Genomic DNA, 24,265 nt, shown 5'->3' on the forward strand with positions numbered 1-24,265 from the left:
TTCCTTACTAAACAGCCTTCATTATGCTTACCTGGTTTTCACATCTACAGGGACTTCTTTCTTGATACTTGTAAGCACTTTTTTGGTTTTCTGTTTTACTGGGACTATTTCACTTTCGGGTTTTTCTGCTATAACTTTTCCCTTTTGTTTCTCAGGTTCCTATAAAAGACATAATGTCACATTAATAATCATGAGAAGCAAAGTCCTTCTTGCATCAGAACACACATAACAAAGAGGGCAGAGAAAAGAATGCTGTTGGAAAACATGAGCATTTTTGCAGTATTAGAAGTATTAATTCACGACTTAATGAATTTGCCTATAAAATATGGTTTTTATTTTTTCTATTTAGAGAAGCAGAAATGGAAATAACAAATTAATGAGCTTCAAGGAGATCTAATGTTTGCAAATACACAGCTCCCCTGGCCACAGCCTCTAAGTCTATATAATATGATGCCAGCTCTGTACTGAGACCTACTACATCTGCTGCATGCAGTCCAGGCCACCTAAAACACACTCTTCAACAAAGCAAATAATATGAGCAACTTCACCATTCAGTTTATTATTTTCTTTAGCCACACTTCTCAGACTTTCTAAATACAAGTATATTCTCAAATAGCCATCCTGAAAATATCAACAGTAACTTTCAAGTGACAACTTACTAAACTGTAACCTTTAAAATATATCCCACGGATTTCTTTTTTCCCACAGCTATAATTCCTGTCTTATACAAAGTTCAAATTTAAGATATCAAAATTTAGGATTGGTTTTCTTCCCTTTGGCATTACCTCTCCTTTGTTTGTCAGAGTTTGCTTTAGGACAAAATATCTATGACAATCCAACCACAACACAAATTGTAGACATTAGTTTATTACCTTGGAGCACGTGAGCTGAATAAGTTAAGCAAAGGTAGGGGAATTGTATATGGTAATTAAGTTAACTATGTGCTGACAAGTTACCACCATTGATCTGAGCCTTTATAACTGGCAAAAGCCATGATTTAGCATGCACCTTAATTACTGAATGAAATTAGCACTCACACTTTGGCATTTTATTCTGCAAATAGAACAGGCCAGGAGATAATCACCACAATGCTGCTGACAGCTGCTGGCTAATTCAAGTCACAGTCACCTGAGCATTTTTAGTCCTGAGACTACAGGGCTCAAGCATGTTCACACTGAGAGGTGCAGATTTGATGCAGTGAAGGCAAGAATCAGGAAAGGTGCTTTTTAATTAACATTCTTCCTTTATTAGGTATTATATGAGAATGGTGTGGGGGAGAGAGACTATGTTCCTACTCCAACAGGTGACACACAGCCATACAAGGGCTTTTCTCAGCAGTGCCATACCTCTTTGAGAAGTGGTTCTGTATCTGGGTTGGAGGTTTCTGTTGTGGTTGAAGAACTGTCATCATCTGCCAAGGAATCTTTCAGCTCATCCTCCTGTTGCTTTCCTTTCCCTCTTCTGTCCTTTTCTTCCCGCTTCTTCTGTGGCTTAGCCTTGCGCTGAATCATTTTCCCTTTTCCTAGGAAGATAAGGATGCTTCAGATGCTCAGCAGCAGTGCCCAGAGACAGGAGAGTTCCCTTCATTTCTGAGGCTACCCCATATGATTAAGCCTCTGAAGTTTGTTGCCTGTTATGACACACCAACCACTGTTGCTCCTTTGCACCAAATGTGAGCAAAAGAAGAATCCTAATGACCACCACATTTATGCTCCTGAGCTCTGTCCCCGTTGCCTCTCCATGGATGTGGGCACCTAGTTGTCTACAATTCCTCTCTGCTCTGTTCCTGGCATTCCTTTTGAACACTATAGAATCCAATTTGACAGTTAAACCACATAACATTAGATTTAAACGTAAATTTCTAAGGACGGCAAAAGCTCTACCATCCAAACAAATGAAGAACAGAAATGATCAGCATGCTTGTCAGTTGAAAAAAAACCCCCAACAAAACAGAAAACAATTTGAAATAAGACTAGTGTGGATGAGAAAAATCACTAACAGTATTTGTCTAGCAATGAGGTAAAAAACTCAAATGACCAAAACCTGAAAAATCTCACACCCAAGCATACTTTCTCCTCCTGACATATTTTATTCCTTCAGAGTGGACTATTCTCAATACAAAGCAACTGTTCATGTGTGTGCAGATTCTTCATGAGCTTACCGTCGCCTGCTGCTGTGCTCTCACAGGATTTGAGCTTTCACAACAGTCTTACATCTTACTAGCTGTAGTATGTGCCTTTACTCACAGGATCCTTCTAAGATGCTGCTCTCCAAAATAAGCACTCTCATTTATGAGCCACACAGTGCCTGCATACAGCCTCCTGGATGGATTTAACTGTTCCCTCAGATAAAGACTCAAGTAACCTGTGCTGAATAACTGGATTCTGCCTCTTCTGGAATTTGTACTAGCTCGAGCTGGAATTGAGACTGGAAGCACTCTGACAGCTGCTATATTTCATTTGGCAAAATGGTAACATTTGTACCAAACCAGAAATTTGCCTTCAGTATTTTGGAAAATACCAGATACACATCAGTGCCTTCAAACTTTGTTTTTTAAGACATAAGTACCAGTGTTTTCAGTATCTAGGACAACAAAAATATTGGAGATAAAAATACTCTTTTTAGCGTGAATGCAAATAGATATGTAAATACAAGTAGATCTTTCTATGAACATTTTTTCAAGGTTGGCTTCCAGCATACTGGGGGCATTTTGGCTGGGCCTCAGAAGGCCTCGTTCCAAATTTGCTTGAAATGTAGCCTACATTCAGCATTGCTAAACAGTTTAATGTTCATAATTAGAAAATTATGTAAAATGTTATAATGACATTAAAACGTAACATAAAGCAGCTGTTTCACAAAAATCTAATGCAGCCTCCACTGCAGTCTGCTAGGATCCAAGTATTAGAAAGCTGAAACAGAAGACTATATAAAACAGCAATTCTGCACAAGGTCTTACGACAGACAGTTTTAGTCCAGAAGCTGCTGCTTCTGCAAAAGTTTGTGATTAGCTCTAAGTACTTATCTAAAGACAAATATCCATGTGTATATGTAGGTGCAGATAGACTGTGGAACTTCCCCTATGGTTTTATGTTTTTACATTTTTGAAGAGGAAAATGGGAGTGGACACTACATTATCTGGAGCGGGAATATGCTTGTAAAATCAAACTTGACAATCTCCATATACTGCATGCAGCTGCATCACAAAAAGCTCTCAAGTTCAAGAGCTGCTTCCTTCTTACAGGGAGCTAGAAATGGCAGATGCACGACAAAGTGCTTTCAGGCATTCAGTACATGGACTGGGTCAGTCCGCTACACACTCATGTATGTTCATATGTAACCCATGAGAATGCTGCATCCTCACTACCAGACACTTTGCTTTCCAGAGCTCCAACACTGCACTGTTTGCTATTATGGACATCATCCATGAAACCTCCCTACAATCATACCACCTTCTGGAGTCCTATTTAGCCTTTATGGAATAAATATCTGACAAACTGATGGCAGTTCTCTTAATTCTCCCAACCACCTATCACTGAAAACTAAAAACATAACAGCTCAGAAACACACTAGTGTATTTCAGTGAGACACCAAAACATCTCACCACTTCAGAGTCTCCACTTTGAAAATCCAAACATATCCTAACATCCACTCTGAACTAATTAAGAACTTTCTACTCATTACCACCTAACAGAGTGAAGCCTTTGTCTTTGGTGAGGCACAATCTTACAGATGTTGCAGTGTTTATACACCTTCCCATGATTCATTTTCTTAACTTTACCTCTAATAAGCAACACGATGCCATTTCTGTACAAGTGTTGGTATGAAAAAATGAAAAATTGTTTAGAAATAAACATATTAACACTAAATAATCATATAACTCTGAGATGCAATTGAAATTGCTAAAGCAAAAATCATAATTAGAAATCCTATTTCAAGAAGTGTTCATAAGAAGGCAGTAACTGACATAATTTCAAATATCTAATGCATGAAATTCAATTCATTATTTTAAGCACTACACAACTGGAAAGACGGATAAATAAGTCCAACTCAACTCTAGTCTCATCCAAAAATGAATGTAATCTGTAGACACAGGTGCCTTATATTAATTTGCTGACCACCTGACATTAAGGATTTTCTACAACTGCAAGTCTGGGCACGAAGAATTCCATTCCCAAACAATACCACGGGGACTATTTACTCATCTCTCCCTCTCTTCTCCTCCTCCCTTTCTCTCTGCCTCACTTTTCACAATACACTAGGACAACTTCCTTTTCCCTTCCTCAACCCTGAGCCACAAGCCCAAATGATGGAGGTGAGAGGGACAGATGCCAACCCAAAGGCAAAGGAGTAGCACCAAAAAGCATTTTTCCTTTTCAGAGACTCAAGTGGTTAGATATTCACACCTGCTTTCATCCAAACATGCTGCCGTTTTTGCAGGAAGAATGACAAGCTAGCACTGCACAGCAAACATCACTGCCATAAGGTAATAGAAGTGCTCAAGACACAGGCACACAGCACAGGCAGGGAACCACAGAGAAGCACTCCCTTCCCACACTACGAAAACATGACCTTTACAGTTGATTAAACTTTGTCCTGTAGTTTACACAGGGAATCATCCCATTAAAACAGAATTGTATTACCTTTGTTTTTTGCTAGTGGAGATGGGGGCTGTTCTGTAAACACATCAGGGGAAGGGGATTCTGGGTGGTCAAAGTCTTTTTCCATAGTTTCTATGAGCCCAGTGAGATCTGAATCCTCCGAGCTGTGCCTTCTGCTGCTGGCACACTCTCCGTGAGGCGGGCTGAGAAGCGGGAGCTGTGGCAAAGCACTTTCAGTCTGTTGCTCTTGCTGCTGGGGCCCAGATGCAGGGGGTTGCTGGAGGGGCTGTTCTGCCAAAGCTGGTGCCTGCTGCTGCATCAGCTGCTGGTTCTGCCTTGTCCCCTTGGCTCTTTTGCCTGCGGCATGAGTCTGAGCTGTGGCACCTGAATCCAAGGTAAAGGGGCCCGTTCTGTTTACTGACTGCATGGAAGCTGCTTGTGCTGAAGTCCTGTTAGTTATACTTGAATTAGTTTTGGATTTGATGTTTTCAACATCAGGTGTATTTCTATTGCTGTGAAGGTGTGCTGTTGCATTGCATTGCTTATGATTCCCTGCACCGGATCGTGAAGACGAACTGCCTGCTCCATAAATTCCTCTGGACGAACTGTGATTAGAATCCGATCCAAGTGTATTCAAGCTGGAAGAGTAACACACGTTTCAACATACTTTGCAGTGTTTCCATTCTTGACTATGAAAAGAGAATCACTATATCCAAAAGAAGCCTTGAACTATACTATTCTTGGCATACAACCAGCAAAAATGCCTAAAACTGGTTTGGCAAGGCAGTAGCCTTTACCATTTTCTGGTCACTCACCTGCTGCACATAGGAAAATGACTGTTGACAGATATGATGGAGGGAACACTGAAAGGAGATGATCTTTACTTAACATAAGACACCTAAGGTAGGAACTTCTGGCCTGCAATTTTTTTTTTGCAGTCTATACATTTCATTTTTTGAGAATGTTAACAGAAAACTTGGCAGGGTTTGATTTTTGGTGGATGTATTTTTTCCCTTCCTTTTTTTCCCCCAAAAGAAGAATATTCCTTACAATCATAAAGTTCATCTTTTCATCCAAGCCATCTTTTTACAAGCAACTGTGGGGGATCTCTTTATTCACTCACCTGTTCTACAGAGCAGTATTACTTTCTAACTGACCTGATAACTAAAGAAGCAAAGAAATAAATGGCAAAAGTACCACAAGAAGCCCAAACATTTACTTACTTTCCATCAGATGAAATTCCAACTATTCTCCTGAGATCAAGTGGCCTTCCCATATCAAAAGGAGGATTTGAGGCCTCAAAGGACAAGCGTCTTCTAAATGGCTCCCAAATTCCTTGAGCTTCTAGATAGGCTGTTCCAATTACCAAGAGAAAGAGTACACTGCAAAGAAGAAAGGTAGTCATCTAAGGATTTATTTCTTAGTTTTGAGCATTTAAAAACTAACGACTCTAATCACACAGGACAAAAAGTTTGTATCCTGTACTGAAAATACTAAAAATTGCATCCAAACCACAATTTTGTCTGACCGAAACATAACATACACAAGACTGGCATGATAAGCAAATCACCAGCACTGAGAACGGGAGCTAGATGCAAGCCTGACATGCAGTTGCCAAGTGTATTAATCCAAAAGAAAAAAAAGTTGGACTTCAACACCTGCAGCCACAAGCATGTCACTATTCAAAGCAGTAGTGATTTAGGGAAGGCAAAAATAAACACCACATTATCAAACTAAAAAACATGGACTACACAAACTCCTAGTGTTCATTCCTAGAAATTAAGGATAGCTTTGCAGTGACACAGAAGAGTTATTTTAGTGGCAACTAGCAAACACATACATGATGGCATCCTAAAAGTTAAAGGCAGTTTATGCACAGGAATCTTGGAATATTATAAAATATAATAGGACTCTTCTCTAGTTTGCTGCTAAGAAGGACTTCTGTATTTTCAGGAAAAAGACATAGTAAGGGAAGGGATTAGTACTGTCTATTCTTTGTGAAGTCTAATTAATAAATACAGCACATATAAAATTATCCAAGCAAACTGCACTTATGAGCTAACAAACATTACTTTGTCAAAAAATTAAAACCAAACTCAGCCCATACATTTCTAGCCCATATATAGAAGAAAACCGCATAAGTACTCACTCAGCACTTTTAAGTAATGCAGTGTTAGTGACGACAAAAAATTTCCTAAGTAACAGAAATTTTCCTCTTACTTTGGAAAATGCAGTTTCCTCACTAAACACTGCATTACTTAGGAAAGTGCTGAAGAGTCAAAAAAGAAAATGAAGTGGGCTGTAACTTTATCTTCTCTATTTCTTTTGTTAATCCCTACAATGAAAGACAGCCTAAGTGAACAATTGCAAAATGGAAGAGCCAGTAATTTACTGTAGTGGAAGAAAAGGAATATGACATGTGTGTGATAATGCTTTGGATTTGCAGCACACAGAAAGACCAGTTTTACTTCAGAGGCATCTACATCACTAATACATTTCCCACTAAGATATAAGCTTAACACTAAGAAAAACAGCATTTGTTGCTACTGATAAGTAAAAACTCATACTGATAAGTTTCCATGCTAGGGTTTTCTCTGCACAAGAGAAGCAGTGGGGTAAAGTCTCTCACATTCAAGAGGTGAGCAGGGACATGGGGTTTATAACTCTTGATTTCATATAAAGACAGGTACAGGTTAGATTGTGAAAATGGTGGCATTTTCAACTCATAATTCAACAAGGTATAATTAGCATGTCTGTTTGCTGAGGAAAAACGTGCATTAATATCCTGCTATGTAACCTGTAAGTGTGCAGTGTTGCAAATAATGTCCTTCAGGTTCTCAGAAATCCCATTATTAGTATCACCAGTTGTCTGTCACATTACAAGTGGCAGCAAAGTTAAATTCACCCAAAGCATCTGCTAAGCTCATTACAGTCACTGCCTTATATCTCTCTAAAGCACAATACTCCAGAAGGATGCTTACATTTCTACAGGAATTCACTGCTATCAATGCCTTAATACCTAATATGTCTCAAGTTTGGCTTATTTATCAAAACCCCTACAGATTATCACGGCTAACAGGAGTATGTATCTCACTTAAGAAAATAGGTTCAAGCAAGAAGTGTATTATTTTGTCCTTGGTTTGAGCAGAAAGTCAGTACTCCTTTGCCTTAAACAGTTCTCACTCAATCTATAGGAGTGTTTATCAATTTGATCTGCTTTTAGCCTATTCTACTGTACAACAATTAGAGCATGTGCTGAATACCCATGAGCTTCTGTGTAACCCACATTCGAGCAGTGGCAGCTCGTGCCCATACAGCAGTAAGAGCAAACACACACACAACCTCATTATTCCTGAGATGATTATGTACAGTGCCAGTTCCCAGTTGGGCCTGGGCAGTGCTTCAGCACATGTTGCCAACATGTGATATGGAAGCGATGCATTCAAGATAAATACAAATTCAGAGCCTCCTGCAGTGATGAATTTTAATTCACGTATAACTCTGGAAGCAGTGAAATCTGGTGTAAACCTGGAAACAACATAAAGCACATCAGAACTTTTCATATGAACAGCACAAAAATTTGAGGCAATTTTTATAACTCATAAATTATAAATTAAAAAACCTGTAATTCACCTCCACTGATTACCACACAGCCTAAAAATACTTGTGTATCTTTCAAATACCTCAAGATGTGTTTGACTATGTTCATCAACACCTATGCTTAACACATCTTGTTCTAGATTACTCCTGAGGTACCATATGATGTTATAATACCTGAAAATATTTTACCACACCTGTTAATAAAAGCTATGAATGCAGTAAAAATGTAACAGCAGGACTAAGTAAGTAATGGAACCAAGTACTGTGAGGGCTATACATTTTCAAACACTTCACCTTTGAGTCACAAACCTGACTTTTGAAAAACAGTACCACTGTATCACAGTCTCATCACAAACTAAGATTGTGCAGAAATACTAGTGAAATACTATTTCACTGCAGCAATATTTCATACATCCACCTGCAGACCAGAAGAAATTTCTGAACTTTAGATACCATTTTCTGCATAGTTAACTTTACAACAAAGCACTGTTGAAAGATCAATGTTTGGTGCAGAGATTTTTTACAATAAAAAATGATAGAACTACACAATCATTGTCATTAAGGCAACAGAAGAAATATTCAAGACTAAAATACAGCGCATTACAATAAAAATCCTTGGGCTGAAGGCTCTCTTCTACATACTGCAATGCACCAAAACCATATGTAGGTCTAGGTCCCATGTGCATTCACAAGTTAAATGAGGGAAATTTATATAACCTCATATAGTAACATTATTCCAACACAGCAAGTTATACTTACTGGACAGTAATAGAAGTAATACTATAGTCAGTCACAAAAACATGGTAAAATAAAAAAATCAAATAGTGTTTGCAAGAAGAGAGAAAAATGTCATAGTCGTATAACACTGTACAAAACCCCTATACACTCAAAACTTCAGGAAAAAACCCTCAGAATTTAACCAAGAGAGTCTTCCTCCGAAACAAAATTAAAATTCTGAATGCAACGCTCCATTTAGATATAAGAAAAACCACTTACAATATGACAATGTCTTTAGAGGCATTGGCACTTAGTGCAAATTCCTGACAGTTAACTACTTTAAATCCATATCCTTCACATGTGTAGCCACTGATTTCCATCGTTTTCACATTAATCTGCAGCTGCCCTGTATTTTCCACTTTAAACGTTCTTCTGAGTGTGAAATTAGGTTCTTTATATTTCATTTCTAGAAACAAACAGCAGTGGTTAGTGTTATGCTAAACAGATGTCCTTCAGTATATCTATATTTTACAGCAGACGAGAGTTCTGTCAGTATTACAGCAGAAGGGGGACTAGCAAGGTCCACGGAAATTAACTTGTAGGAACATATCTCTGCAGCCAGATTCCCATCACTGTCAAGGTAGGGCACTTGTACAATTCCAGAGCCCACTAAACTCATCACAGAACAAACACAAACCCAACCTCTGACAGCACTGTTGCCCCACAAAGAAATCACCTAAGCTGCAAAGCTCTTTCATGTACTTCCTAATGTTATGGTATTCTGTGAACAGTCCCAGCAAGGGAAGAATTAAAACGGTTTTTTTTGTTTCTTTTTATGCTGTGTCTTAAAAAAAAATACATGGCTTAACTACATATATCTTATTAGAAAAAAAAAATCCCCAATCACAACAGGTAAAAGGCAGTGACTAAGCTTTACTTCAAGTTTTCTTAGTCACCCCTCACAAAAAGCAGAATAATCACATATAATAATTAATATGGCACTTAGAAATGTCTGGAAAACTGCAAAGTAGCAAAGCAGATTTTAATACCAGATATAACTAAAACTCTTTTACCAGTTTCTTAGGTAATAAAGGTACTCTTAGCTCTCCTCTCAGAAACAAGCCTGAGGCTACAGAGCAGAAAACCTCTCTCTGATCTCAGACTAGAATCTGGCTGGGACTTAATTTTCACCAAGGAACATGCCCAACCTTTTTTCCCCAATGGTTATGTGCCTAAAGATTATGAAGGCGTGAAGAAAAGAAGTACACTGGAAGTTACACCCACAATCCAATCTGTATTAAATTTAGGAACTAGAGATTTTACTAGTAAATATGCCAAGATCTTTATCTCCTCTGTCTTGAATTTAAGTGGACAAAGAGCTTCTGTTTTATTTCCTAATTCTCATGTTAAAACAAAAACCATCACATATTTTGTATTCTGCCTAAATAAAGTAGCAATTTTAATGTATTTAAAGGAGTTGAATTTCTGGGTCACTAGAAGAGGGGAAAAATATTTCCATACATCAATTTTTACACATAAAATACACTTCTTTTCTGTTCAGCATATTAACTCAAGAAGTACTCACTTTCTGAACAGTCTTTTAATAATGCTTCTGTGATTTTAAAGCGTAAAGAACTTCCTGGACCAGGAGGTTTGCCTGCAACCTTCAAGCTCTCAGTTGTGCCTTGTCCTTGTACCATTATGGCATCTACTACAGTCAAATTATTTCTGCGGGAAAAAAAATGGGTGAGGGGCAACATTCATAAAAGCTTCTCCATAGACTATGAGTCCATATGCCAAATCTGGAGAACAAACATCCTGTTCAAATAGCTGCTCCACAGTTAATTCCCCACATTATGGAAGTAAACAGCAGGGGTCTCAAATGTAGTGTTTGCAAGACAAAACCCTAAGAAATCACAACATAACATACAAATACAAACCCCAGTGAAATACTAGTTAAAATCTGTATCTCTTACTAAGGCATCACACCTGACACAAAAGTGAACTCAATGCTCTTTACTAGAAAGACTGAACTTGCATTGTAGCTTCATCTTGTAAAGGGCATCTCTAACCAGAGACCCTTCTTTCAAGACAGAGTAGAATGTATTTCAGAAATCAAATCTCCATGTATTGGTGGGTGAGAGGCTGGACATGACCCAGCAATGCACACTCACAGCCCAGAAAGCCCTGGGCTGCATCCAAAGAGTGTGAGCAGCAGGGTGAGGGAGGGGATTCTGCCCCTCTGCTCTGCTCTGCTGAGACCCCACCAGGAGTGCTGTGTCCAGCTCTGGGGTGCCCAGCACAGGAAGGACATGGACCTGTTGGAACAAGTCCAGACAAGAGGCACCAAAATGATCAGAGGGATAGAGCACCTCTGCTATGAGGAGAGGCTGAGAGAACTGGGATTATTCAGCCTGGAGAAGAGAAGGCTTCAGGGTGACCAGGAGCTCCAGTAAAGGGAGCCTGCGATACAGATGGGGACAAACTTTTTAATAGGTTCAGTAGTGACAGGAAAAGGATTGACGGTTTTAAAACTAAAACAGGGTAGATTCAGATTAGATTTAGGGGAAAAAAATTACAATGAGGGTACTGAAACACTGGAACAGATTGCCCCGAGAGGTTGTAGATGCCCCATCCTTGGAAACATTCAAGATCAGACAGACCTTTGAGAGACCTTTGAGAAACCTGAATATGTCCCTGGTATTGCAGGGGGGTTGGATTAATGACTTTCAAAGTTCCCTTCCAAATCAAGCCCTTCTGTGATTCTGCGGCATGTATAACAGTGGCTTATATATCACTGAATATATATGAATACAGTTAAAATACTCTAAGACATGTCACAATGACATCAAATCTCTCTGCAGACACACAGGATTCTACAATTATTCTTGTAAAACCAATAGTTTCTGGACAGCTGATCACAAGTATGATATTATACATAAACAGAAAAACAGAGAAAAACACACTTATTTCAGAAATATCTCTTACCTGATAACAATCAATGATGAAACAGTTTTGTTAAGAGCTGGAGTGAACTTTACTTTGACAGACTTTCTCTCACCAGGTTTTAATATTAAACTTAAAATGGAATGACGAGCCAGGCCCTTTGTAAGTCCCACAGTGGTCTGTAGTGGTTGGACCTTAAGAGGGTGGGGCAAACAAAGCAAGGCTTTAAAAAATAGGACATTTTTACATGTATTTGATAGAAATGGCATTATTTTAGCTAGAAAATTGGTCTTGTCCTAAAAAAGGATACTACTCAATGACATATTCTGGTTTTTTAAACCAGAAACTCTGATAGCACAAGAATTTCCCTACTTATCAGTAAACTGCTTGCGTTAATGGAGAAGCAGAACAGCACAACAAAACAGAACTTAGCTAAACTTCACCCATGTAGATTCATAAAGTTCTAGTGGAAGAAAAAGATCAGAAGTTCTTACATATATATTTTGAACACTAAACTAGTATCAAACCATTATGGACTATTTTTTCTCCTTGGAATTTTCCATTGTAAAGCAAACCAAACAGAAGACCTACTCAAAGAAGTGTATTTTGCTAAGTTTGCCATTTGTCTTGAGACACTGAATAAGCATCGAATGGTAATCTAAAACAAACTGCAAATGGAGGGGAAAAATCAGATAAAAAAGGTAGTGCTTAGGATGTGGGTGGCATGCTCTATATGAAAATGCACACACATAAAAGTAGTCCACAATACTCAAATCACTTAAAAGAATCAAAAAAGCAATGGAATAATCAATTCTTTGCTAATTTTAGAACTAGTAACCACTATGCTGAAGAAAATATTTCTGCCAATAAGTGAATGAGAAAATGTAGTTTTCCTGTAACTTCCACAGTTGTATTATAATGCAAGCATATAGAAAAAGTGACACTTTATTAGTTACATTTGAAGAAATATTTCTTTTCCCAATTTCCTGGTCTCCAACAGATATTACATTTATATTGCATTTTCCACACTAATACCTAAACTCGAACACATCTATGACTGAACTCTTATTAAAACATTAAAATACCTAAATTTAAAATTACCAAGAAAGTATTGAAATACGTACACAATTTCTGAAGACCTGGAACTCTAGAGTCCTCTGATTGAAATTAGCTGGTTTACTCAAATTAAACCTGAAATGAAATTGCAATTTTTTCTTTCTCACAGATCAGGGAAGGTAATGGCATACTTGCATTTATGAATTTTAGCACAAATCAAGTGTCTATGGTAGCCCAATATGCATCTGAAAGCATCACTTAATTTTATTTTTTTTTATTTCCCCCCATTGTACATCAAGTTAAGGAAAAAATATAAACACATTTTAGCTCAGTAAAAAATTCAGATGTGTGTTCAATGGCAAGAGATTCAGTTCTCAACTGGCCTAACGATTCAAATGTTAGAGGTGGCCAATATGAACCACCAACAGAACTGCCATATCATGCACTCATTCCTTGTAGAACAGATTTTCTGTGCCCAGAAAGAACACCCCAAGGATTCCACAACAACACTTACCGTTCTAACAGCTTATCAACAAAAGTGGATGGGCTAGAATATAGAGCTACTGGAAGAAACTGAACATACACAGGAGCATCAGCTGGATTTTCTAGAAAAATTTCTTCTTCCTATTCAGAAAGAATTTTTTTATAAGTTTACATTACCATTAATGCAATTAGAAATATCTGTTTAAATTATACTATCACTAAAATAACTTACTGATGAGCTGTTTGTGTTGGTAAGAGGGAAGTTTAGATGGCGTGGGGAACTAAGGATGGAAGGCCAGGACATTTCTGCTGTAATTTTCAACCGAACATTCTTCTGAAGATCTGTGTCCACTTCAAATACAGCATTCAGTCTGGAGAAACAGTTATAAAACTCACTTTTATGTTTTGCAGAAACAAATTTTGAGACTATCACTGAGATTCAGATCAGTAAGAAAAATGACCCAAAATCTATTTGACGATTTGCAAAGGTACAAACCAGTAGAAACGAAAAACTCCATATAGCATCCACAATCCAGAAAATGTATTTTGCCTGCATAGGCACAGTAAATCAGTACATCTACTCTAAATGCAATGGATACACAGACTGTGTGCCTGCACCTCTGTCTAATAAACCTAAAGCAAATCTGAACAAGTCATACTTGGTGCTAGCCACTACTTCCATCAGTGAATGAAGTTCTTTGCTATTAAACAACCTGCACAACAGACTTGGGTCCCCTTCTCCCACAAGCTCTCCAGCACGAACTGAAACTAAACTAAAAGTACTGAGCTCTCCACTCAGCAAAACAGACAAAATATTAGGCTTCAAACCCAGAGAAATATTTTGGAAAAACTCCAAATGTCCAAGTCACAACCTCTCTGTTTTCAGAAGTTCTCTCTCCTTTCCCTGAATGATCCTTTGGACAGCTGAGTAACTTTAACGCTCTTAAAAAGATTAAGTATTTTAAAATATAATAAATAATATTAAAGCATTGTATATTCAAGTTAGAACTACTTCTTATTCAGAACTAATCTTCAGTAGCATTCTCCTTTACTGTTCTCTTATTGTAGGGGATAGAACATTCTTGTAAGTTACTGGTGTGGCTAAGTAGAGAATTCTGATTAGATCAGATTCTCAGGAGTTAATAATATATCACCATTACAACACAGAACTGATAAGAGGGGAATGATTTTGTTATTCTATTTAGTTGCACACAGACATTTTGCTTCTTCACATACTTTTTCTGAAAGGGTAATCTGGATGCTATCAACACAAAAGACACACACGCTGTTTATGTTAACTCGTGTCTCTTGGAGATTCAATCAACTTTATGTACGAGAAGACAGATGTTTAAAAGGTATGTAGCAGTCTACAGAGTTTAATTTTTCTAAATATTAAGTAGCAACCATTAATCTTCTCAAAGTAAAATACAAGAAAATTTGGTAATTCACTGAAATGCAAATATCATGGTATGGTAATAACAGAAAACCTTATGAAATCTTAGAAGGGATATTGAGGATACTATTTTAAAACAGTTTAAACAGGGATACTGAACAACCAGTATAATCTGGTTTTGGAAATTTTTGTGGAGTAGAGACTGCCTTGCTGTTACAATCTTGTAAAGAACTCCATCAACTCAGTGAATATTAACTTTCAGTGTTGCCTTTAATTTGAGGAACATTATTACTGTTTTTAACTTTCAAAAGTTTTGTAGAGAAGGCCAAGCAATTCTTTCTTGGCTCCCTCTCTTAAAGAGCACAGCAATATTAACAAGCTTTGTATTCTATAAGACCACAAATATCACAGTATTATTATTGACTTAAAGCCTGAGCAAACAACAGGAATAAAATACTTACCTATGGCTTGAGTTCTCTTTTATTTCTGTCCATTCTTTGAATAAATTCTCATGCAAATCCCAGTCAGTATCCCATACATCTTCTTGCATTGCTATGCTGTGCTGAACTTTAGAATCTGCTGTAGGAAATAATGGGTTTTTATAAATGTTCAAGTAAAATCATTACTTAAGGAGAAAACTCATTTTAAATTATTTTCATTATGAAGTTGAACTTTACTTACATTTAGATACAAAAGGCAGTCCTACATAACAATGATCTCCGCACTGTAAACCAGGATCAAAATAAATATTTGCAATCTGCAAAACATGTAAGAGCCAATCAATTAAACAACACATTAAATCTAATAACCAAAGAAAAAAAGAGGGAAGATTTCTGTTGAACACAGAAACTTTACATATGCTATATAGAAAAGAGAACTTAAAAATGTTTAGAAATAAGACATAAACAAACCTTTGATTTTTTTCCTGGCTCTAAATCTTCTTTATTACTTCTTAGCCTCTTATAATAAAACCTTACATCTTCTGACAGAGACCGTATATGTTGTATTTTCACTTTCTGAGAAAAGGAGTTCATAATGTTCAGGCTCTGGTGAACTACTTTCCCCTAAGGAAAATAAAAGGAAGAAAGTCTGCAGGATATGCATTTTTCCCCGGCATATGTATCTATTTATGCAGGCTGGCAAAGACCAGAGCACTGCTGAAATGCTAAACTGTGATTTTAACTATGCTATCCTAAAGAAATGCCATTTGCAACACTTCAAGGTAGTAAGTTTATGTGAAGTTGTATTTCTTTCCTCCATCTGCTTCCAAATACAGTTCACCCTTCTTTGAAAATTAAGAACACCTGAAGTATCTTGGAAGGGCTCAAACAACAGCGCTCTTTAATCAAATCATGATAAAAAATATCAGAAAAGGAAAGGCAAGAGAAAACTTCAGTTTGCTGAGATTCCTCTTACTAAAGGGAAACAGTCTTTTTGTAAAAGATCACTGCTGGCAATTAGAAATAGTAATTAGTTGCTAAGAATCAGAAATCATCTGAAGAGAAGAGTAAAGGGAATCTACGATTACAAAAACTACAGGTGACAGAGGGCTTTTAAAACCCTCCTTTCTGCTCCCAAATGTAATTATGACACAACACCAAAACTACATTTAAGAAGAAAACAGGACATTTTTTCCCCACACCTTTACAGCCTGCCTCCTTTTCTGAGTAAACATTACTTCACCTTTTAAGCACAGAAAATGTAGTTTAGTTGTCATGATCAAAATCCTCACAAGGCTCAAGCTCTACCCCTGCCTCAGTTGTAAATCAATGATTCCATGGTCATATTTTACACCTTACCTCAACACTCAACCCTGATATGCACAGATGAAACAAATAATAGAAACAAAAGCAGATAAAAGTGCAACTCAGGACTGGTGGGGAGACTTCAGATTTATGTAAAAAAAAAAAAAAAAGAAATCAGTACAAGCAAATATAAATATCCAAGGCTATCTGTAAATGAACATGTTTTTCTTGTTCCCCTTATATCAATACTTTAGACTTCTAAAAAAATTCTCTAAGTTTAAGTGATCCTAAAGTAGAAGAGGCCTTATGCAGGTTCAAAATTTGCTTTTGGCCTCAGGAAACAGTTACATATTGCAACAGTCACAAGAGTAGTAATTGCAGAAGGAAAAAAAGTACAAGAATAAATCCTCAACAGTACAGTCCTGTTAAACTGAATTAGGAGGTCTATCTGAGCTTCATCTGTGAATTCCTATGAGTAACAAACTGTCATCAATGGGACAAGATACAGGTTTGTTAAAGCCTCTAGAACAAATAAACTGTATTTTACTAAGACCTTTACATAGCATTTAGACATGAAACAACAGACAAGAGGAAAAAAATTGTTCAGCAGTAATAAGAAAAACAGAACAATGCGATTTAGCATAGAGGTCCTCAAAGATGAGCTTTGATCAGAGAAGAGTTGAGAGGTGGCACTGTGAGGCAAAGATGACACTATGAAGCAGAAGTCAACAGAGCTAAGATTTGTTTAAACCAAGATGCTGACCTTTACAAGGCCTGTATACACTGTCAGTGTATTGTGACAACCTTCAACAGAATACCAGAAATCACACTTAGGTACAAATACACTAAAATTATAAACAGACAGACAGCTCTGGGAACCAGGCAGCTGCAGGAGAATTACATCCTAAGTATGAACTGAAAAGCATGTGTTACTAAAATAGTAGCACCTAGTTATTCCTGGATGGTGTAGCTGCCAAGTTTCTCCACCAAACACTGAAACAAAAAGAACTGGTGCTATTTTAGGCTTATTTTCATAAGTAATAGAGGCATTACAGAAGAACTAAATGTTAGATTAGCATCAATTCAGTGAGCATAAGTTTAGTTTGAAATTATTCCAAGAAAAGTAAAAGTAAAAGTAAGTATTTTACGTTTTCAAATATAAAAAGAGCTAAGTGATCAATTAATGGAAGTAGTAAGTGAAGCTGACTGCTCTGAAAAGCTTGGGACTTGAACACAGTAAATAGTCAATAATCTTGTCAATGGTGATAATTATATCTGAATCTATACTCCCAAACAAAATGCAGGAGGCCAAAGATCCCCTGAAAGAATAATTGTCTGAAAGCATTCCTAGAAAAAGCATGAAGACAATAAAAATCACAATAATCTAGGGAAGAGAAAGAATGATGACAGCAAGGAATCTATGCCTGAGGAACACAGGTACTATGAGAAGTAGTATCTGCCAAAACAAAATAAAGCTAAATGAAATAAACAAAAGAAACACAAACAAACAACCCCCCCACCAAAAAAAAAAATTGCAAAACCAAAGCAAAAAAAAAATCACAAAACAAACAAACCAACCAAACAGAGGCTCCCCCAAAAATCAAGCTGACAAGACTGCTTATTACTATAAAATACTGAGAAGTTCTTTAACCATTTCAGCTGGAACAAACTCAAAGGAGATTAAAAAAATATTACTTCTTTATGGTCCAACATGGAACAAAATATTTTTATGTGGCATTCAAAAGGGACATTTTTCACATGAATTCTTCTTCATAATCATCATAATGATAATGATTTCTAATAATTCTAGTAGATTCAGATAGAGAATGCAGAAACTGCTTTATCTCCAGTGAATGAAAGGGAAGTGGATCTTTAAGCTATTTTAACTTATCAAAAGCTTATGAAGTAGGTCATAATGAAGTTTTAGATGTAGCACTCAATGTAAAAAGTATCCATATAATGGTGAGGCTATATAGTAAAAAAAAATCTTACAGATAAAAAGCAACTAGTGGCCTTTGCAACTGTAGGCATGACTGTTTGACCTCAAGAGTAGCAAAAGACTTCAGAAGAATTTGTGACACAGGAGATCAGCAGGAAGATGGAATATGTGGCAAACACCCACTGAAGTCCTGCTGACTGACCTATCTTCCTCTGATGTGATCTATCTCATTACATGAGTATTCCAAGATCCCATTCAATTGGGCTATTGAGGAGATGTCGGGACAACTCATGCTTGGAACACATAGTGGAAAAATCCCAAACAACCCCCAAAATAATGACAAACTGATCATAACAGTTAAGTAGCACAATCTCTCCAGCAATCTGACACAGAATTCAGGACAGTGGTCTCCCTTGAAAAGGGCATATAAAGAAAAAGCACAGCAAGTAAACATTTAATCCTCCCCAACTCTCTTACCGGAAAAGAAGGTGGAAGAAAAATGTGTTTTGGGGAGCAGGTCAATGAGCCTACAGCAATCACAGCCTTCACTGGTATTGTTAAAATCTGGACAAAAAAAAAAAAAAAACACCAAGAAAAATTTGAAAAACCCTTACATTTCCAGCCTTTAAATGCCTCTTCCCCTTTTAAATTGCATAGACTAACAAAACCCTAAAATTCTACAATTAATATAGTCTAGGATTATATAGACATTTAAAACGCAAACATGAATTGAGATTTCAACCCATTATCGTATTTTGAACTGCATACTGTCAGGAAGCACTCCTTTACTCAGCCATCCTCAGTTCTCTTCTACATGGAACAGAAAAGTATACTGAAAAGATAAGCTCCCCAGTGAGCTTATTGTAATACCTTGAGACACACATTGAAAAAGTAGCTGGAAGGGATGGCAATGAGATTCAAGTACCAATACAAGTAGAATAACTTGTAACAAGCAAGAAAATAAAAGGCTTCAGAACCTGTAGCTGAAGGGTCACCTACATGTGTGGATATACTAAAAGAAAGCTTAAAATATCAACTGGCAGAATTTGGGAATTTCTCATTTTCTGTAGCACCATCAGAACCACACAATCAGTGATAAAATTTCCTGACCTCATAAGCACAGAGTCACATTTGGGGATTTTTTCCATATATCACACAAAGATATTAAATACAGATTGCCTTATTCATTGGACCCTGTCTCCTGCAACAACAAGGCACATGAAGTTGAGGCAACCAGTTGTTCTCTCCATAATAATCAGTGCAAGGATTCTGTTTCATCAACTGCCAGCAAACTGTGGCAAGCTGCAGAATGGTTTAGTGGGCATGGTGATATTTAGTCTTTTTTAACCTTAATGATTCTACGACTCTCCAAAACAGCTTTCACATTGCATTTGGACAAAAATGTCTGATATTACAGCTTAGTTTCAGTAACTGGTAACGTATGGAGAAGCCCATTATCAGAGCTTGATACGCCCCAAGATCCATGTGCTGATGCTTTAAGGAGGTGTCATGCCACTGAAAAACCCAAACTGCAAAGCATTAGGTCAGATTTAAATGGATATTTCTGAAAGCTGGACAAAAATCATAATAAAAGCATAAGTAACATTCCTGTTGTATCATGCAGGGTTAACTTGCAAAGATAACCTGACCTCTGGAGTTCCCTTCCAACCTCAACTTATGCTACAGTCTGTCCACTAATACAACACTTAAAGACTAAATAGATCTTCTGGGCAACACTCATTTATTATACAATAAATATACCTCATAATCTGTTGTGATTTGTACAGCTCCATCATGAATTCCTTCAAGTTCTTTTGCTATTAGGTTTACTCTGAACACTGCATAATAGCCTGATGCAAGAATCACCTGTAAATGGTAGAAAAAGTTACCAATGTATTCCACTAAACAAAAAGAAATTTCATGAAAACCAGACTCAAAATCCATTTAAAACTACTGTCAGTGATAAACAATGAGTTCATATACATAAGTGACTAACACAAGAATTATCTATTCCCTTGTGGTAATAAATTTCCACTCATCCCAGATTAACAACAAGCATCATCTGAGGGTTTCGAGATTGGTTAGGTTTGGAAAGGGTAAATATAATGCTGCTCCTTAAAATAAATTTAGGAAGCTTACATGCTTTATCATACTCAAGTTCAGACAAAAATTAAGAATTCTTATCTCTCCTCTGCCAAAATGAAACTAAAAGAACTTGCACAGGTTTGTCTCTTTTCTACCCTCCTACATCTAGCTTTAAAGCAATGGATTGAAAGGTTTACTTACTGAAGACTGATCAGATGCAGTAGCATTTTGTAGCTCATGGTGGTTTGCAATTATTGTTGTTCTGTTTCCCTTTTCAGTTGTTAGAAGTTCTACAGCCAAACCATCCCCTATAATATGCCAACTTTTTATAGCCAGCTTAAAAAGAACAAAAGGTACTGTTTTCAGCAACAACACTGATGTAAATTTTTTAAAAGATAAACTAAAAATAAATGCATCCTCACCTCTATTGGATTGCTGTTGATGACTGCAAATAAAATGCTGGTAGCTTCTGTTGCACTCAATATGCCAAAATCTATAAATCGCTCCTCAGTTTTTGGAGACAGTACAAAGTACTAGAAAGATTGATAAAAGTATTTTAACATAAGTGAAATATAAAGTGTGCTCAAACTCTAAGCTCGTTAAAAACCACATTAATAATTTTAATACAACACTACCATGACAATCTCAAAATTCTACATTAATAAACTTCCTATGCAAAACTAAAGACTTTAAGGGAACAAAAAAGAATTTTCAGCAGACACCACAGTAGAATAAAGAATTAAAGAGTCCTACGAAGTCTACCTCTAATTAGACGGAAGCTGCCAAAAAAAAAAAGGAAAGTACTTACATCTAGAAATCCTGTGTATGCTCGGACAGGTAAGTGAAATTTAGAAGCATTGGTGATAAGGAGGATATTGTTATCTACATGAACAGATGATGTGGAAGGCATAAAATGAAGTGTAAAAATATATCTTGATTCATTGGGTGGAATTAAGACTGGTTTACTGAAGTTCTGGACCTAGATCAGTGAACAATGAAGACCAAGGTTACTTACAGCTGAAAAAAGTGCATCACATTTAAGCACTTACTAACAGGCAAAAGCATTCACTGAAATGGGACTTACTTTAAACATTGGTTTTGCTTCTTCTGGTAACACAACATCATGTATAAGGACTGCAAAACTGAATGTGTTTGTTAGATAGATCAGTCTTTCCACAGAATCAGCAGCACTGTCACGGATGTGAAAGAGTGTGGCAGCATGATCAAATCCTAAATAACTATTAAAAGAAAACAGAGTAAAGAAAATAAAGATTTTCCTCAAAGTGTTTTCCTTACACAAAGAAAATAATTCATTATTTCAAACAGCTAAAAAGGTACATACCCCAGTGCATGCTGAGACTGTATTATCAGCACTACAGGGATGTCAATAACTAAGTAATTCAAATAAGAAAACATGTAACTGAGAATAATAGGGGGACTAAAAGAAAGTGCTGAAGTATTAAGAAAATTTGCAAATCATATGTATTTTTTATTAGCCAAATCACGTGTGTGCAGCACAAAAATTCCCATAAGGTAAGGTTTAGTTTTTCAGCTGTTAAAATAGTCTGCCAGTTCTGTTGATAAAACAGCACCTCATTCAAAATGTTTTTAAAGTCAACTTAGCCATACTTTGCAAATAAGTAACAAAACCCAAGGAAACACAGTGTTCTTCCAAAATTTTTCTTAAAACCAAAAGTACTTTCTCTACCCTTCATATACCAATAGAACAGCAAAAGCAGAAATATTTCCAATACTGCATTTTTAAAATGTCTCATCTGCAGTCTCCAGCTGCTCTGAAAAACAACTCACTAAGGTCAATTTTAACTCAAGCCTTGAAACCAACTTATTAATGGCTAAGACTACCTCATCCATTTGTTTACAAACAGGAATATTCCCCTCTAATTTAGAGCATTTAGTTTTTGAACTATGTTCAGTTCCTGGAAGCTTACCCATCCAACACTTCTGCTTGATATGGTATTTCAAGTTTGGAGTAGCTCTTCTCTTTTGCTTTAACAGTTATTTTCCCAGAAGACTGTGATGCTCTTTTTGCTTTTGATGCTGCACACACAAGAATATAAGAAGTTTGTTAAAGCTGACAAAAATTGATCCATTAAGTTATTCTAGTATAAATGGAAGAATGAAACCACAGACCTAGCCCGAAATTAATTATTGTGGAAGGAAAAAAGTGGAGCTTAAGGGAATTCCAATAACCAAATTCACACGGTTTCAAGTCTACGAAACAAGAGATCCCAATTCTGAAATCTTCCCATTTAACACCAGTTAGATGACCTGCCTGATTTACTAAGCTTTTCTACAATAGGGAAGCCTGATTGTTGCTGTCATATAAATAACTTGAACATGTCCAGAGGATAATTTGGATCCAGATGAAGTCTCCACTAAGAATATGGAATAAAACTATCCCTCTCCAAACAGAACAGAAGCCTGAGATTGCTGGGCCCCTCACTCAGAACTAGCAGTTGAGAGGATCTTTGGGCCAGAAATGTAACAACTTCTTAACAATGAAGAAATTAAACACAAGCTAAATGTTGCAACAAGATAAAAAGAATCCATGTAAAAACTCAAACTATACAAGCACCAAGAGTGATGCTCACAGATCTGCTCCAAGATCACAGAACAAGCAATGTTAGCCTGATAGCAATTGTGCCCCCCAAAAAATCAAGGTATTCAAATATTAATTAAGAGAAGCCACCAAGCCCCTAAAGCCCCTGCATGTAATTAGGACAGCTGAAACTGCATATATTAAGGGCTGGCTGCTTCACAGATAAGAATTCATCAAGTCAATTCCTTAAACACATTAAGCAGCTTAACTGGGTATTTTTCCCAGGAACCACCATTCCTTCTAAGAAGTACCATATGTTAGCCTCATATAACAATTCCCACCAGCTTCAAAATCTGAATGTATTATCACCTCAGGTTGACAGAATTCATCTCTTTCAGAACGTATAAGCTAAAGTATACTTCACTTGTTTTAGAAACCATGCGCTATTAAATTTCCAAAGTGCTAATCCATAAATGATAATAAAAATCAATTTTTTCCTCTTTTTCCATGCAACTTCTAAAATTATGTCTACCACAACTATTGCATGCATAAGATGCCATTTTTAAGCAATCCAAGCAGACAGACTTAGATCACCAACTAGTATCTTAAAGCAGTAACATCTGAGTAGTCACTGCCATTCTTATAGTTGATTATCATTTATAAAGTTATCTTTATAAAAACAGAGGTGCCTTTCTACAAAATGTCAGCACAGTATTTAAAGTCACTATGTAGGAGAAAAATCATAGAATACCAGGTTGAAGGAGACCTCAAGGACCACTCAGTCCAACCTTTCCTGGCAGAAGTACAGTTTAAACAAGATGTCTCAGCACCCTGGCCAGACTGATCTTAAGTGTCCAACACCGCAGAATCCACCCCTTCTTGGGGAGGTTATTTAAATGGCTGATTGTTTTCATTGTGAAAAAATTTCTTCTTGTTGAAATTGAAATTTCCCCAGGAGTTAACTTGTACTTGTTACCTTGTTTATTAGGATTTCTCAAAAACAAATGTGTGCTTAAAATAAAAATACATTTAAATAATCAGTGCCTTAACATAAGAATACAGTTTTGTTTTTCAGAAAAATTAAGAATACCTTATTTCCTCATCTGAATTTACCAGTCTAAGATTCTTGTTGATCATAAACAA

At 36.8% G+C, this 24,265-nt stretch overlaps 1 protein-coding gene across 3 annotated transcripts in view; it reads right to left on the minus strand.

The window, feature by feature from the left end:
* The window catches only part of TMEM131 (transmembrane protein 131), a 92,190-nt gene that overhangs the window by 10,093 nt on the left and 57,832 nt on the right, over positions 1-24,265 (minus strand). Inside the window, exons 13-33 of one of the 3 annotated variants that reach the window (XM_041468463.1) lie at positions 22,512-22,620; positions 21,647-21,800; positions 21,371-21,541; positions 20,985-21,095; positions 20,764-20,898; positions 20,239-20,343; positions 18,955-19,041; positions 15,705-15,857; positions 15,475-15,550; positions 15,255-15,369; positions 13,633-13,771; positions 13,432-13,541; positions 12,986-13,052; positions 11,904-12,055; positions 10,501-10,643; positions 9,195-9,381; positions 7,941-8,126; positions 5,822-5,980; positions 4,641-5,236; positions 1,347-1,522; positions 32-159 (exon numbers count right to left, since the gene is read on the minus strand). In XM_041468463.1, coding sequence (XP_041324397.1) covers positions 32-159; positions 1,347-1,522; positions 4,641-5,236; positions 5,822-5,980; positions 7,941-8,126; positions 9,195-9,381; positions 10,501-10,643; positions 11,904-12,055; positions 12,986-13,052; positions 13,432-13,541; positions 13,633-13,771; positions 15,255-15,369; positions 15,475-15,550; positions 15,705-15,857; positions 18,955-19,041; positions 20,239-20,343; positions 20,764-20,898; positions 20,985-21,095; positions 21,371-21,541; positions 21,647-21,800; positions 22,512-22,620 — 3,259 coding nt within the window. Of the gene's footprint in view, positions 1-31; positions 160-1,346; positions 1,523-4,640; positions 5,237-5,821; positions 5,981-7,940; positions 8,127-9,194; positions 9,382-10,500; positions 10,644-11,903; positions 12,056-12,985; positions 13,053-13,431; positions 13,542-13,632; positions 13,772-15,254; positions 15,373-15,474; positions 15,551-15,704; positions 15,858-18,954; positions 19,042-20,238; positions 20,344-20,763; positions 20,899-20,984; positions 21,096-21,370; positions 21,542-21,646; positions 21,801-22,511; positions 22,621-24,265 lie in introns of all 3 variants that reach the window. The other 2 variants (XM_041468462.1, XM_041468464.1) reach the window with 2 other exon arrangements.

Source organism: Pyrgilauda ruficollis, unplaced genomic scaffold (genome assembly GCF_017590135.1).
Source record: "Pyrgilauda ruficollis isolate IOZ18807 unplaced genomic scaffold, ASM1759013v1 scaffold22, whole genome shotgun sequence".
Taxonomy (NCBI): domain Eukaryota; kingdom Metazoa; phylum Chordata; class Aves; order Passeriformes; family Passeridae; genus Pyrgilauda; species Pyrgilauda ruficollis.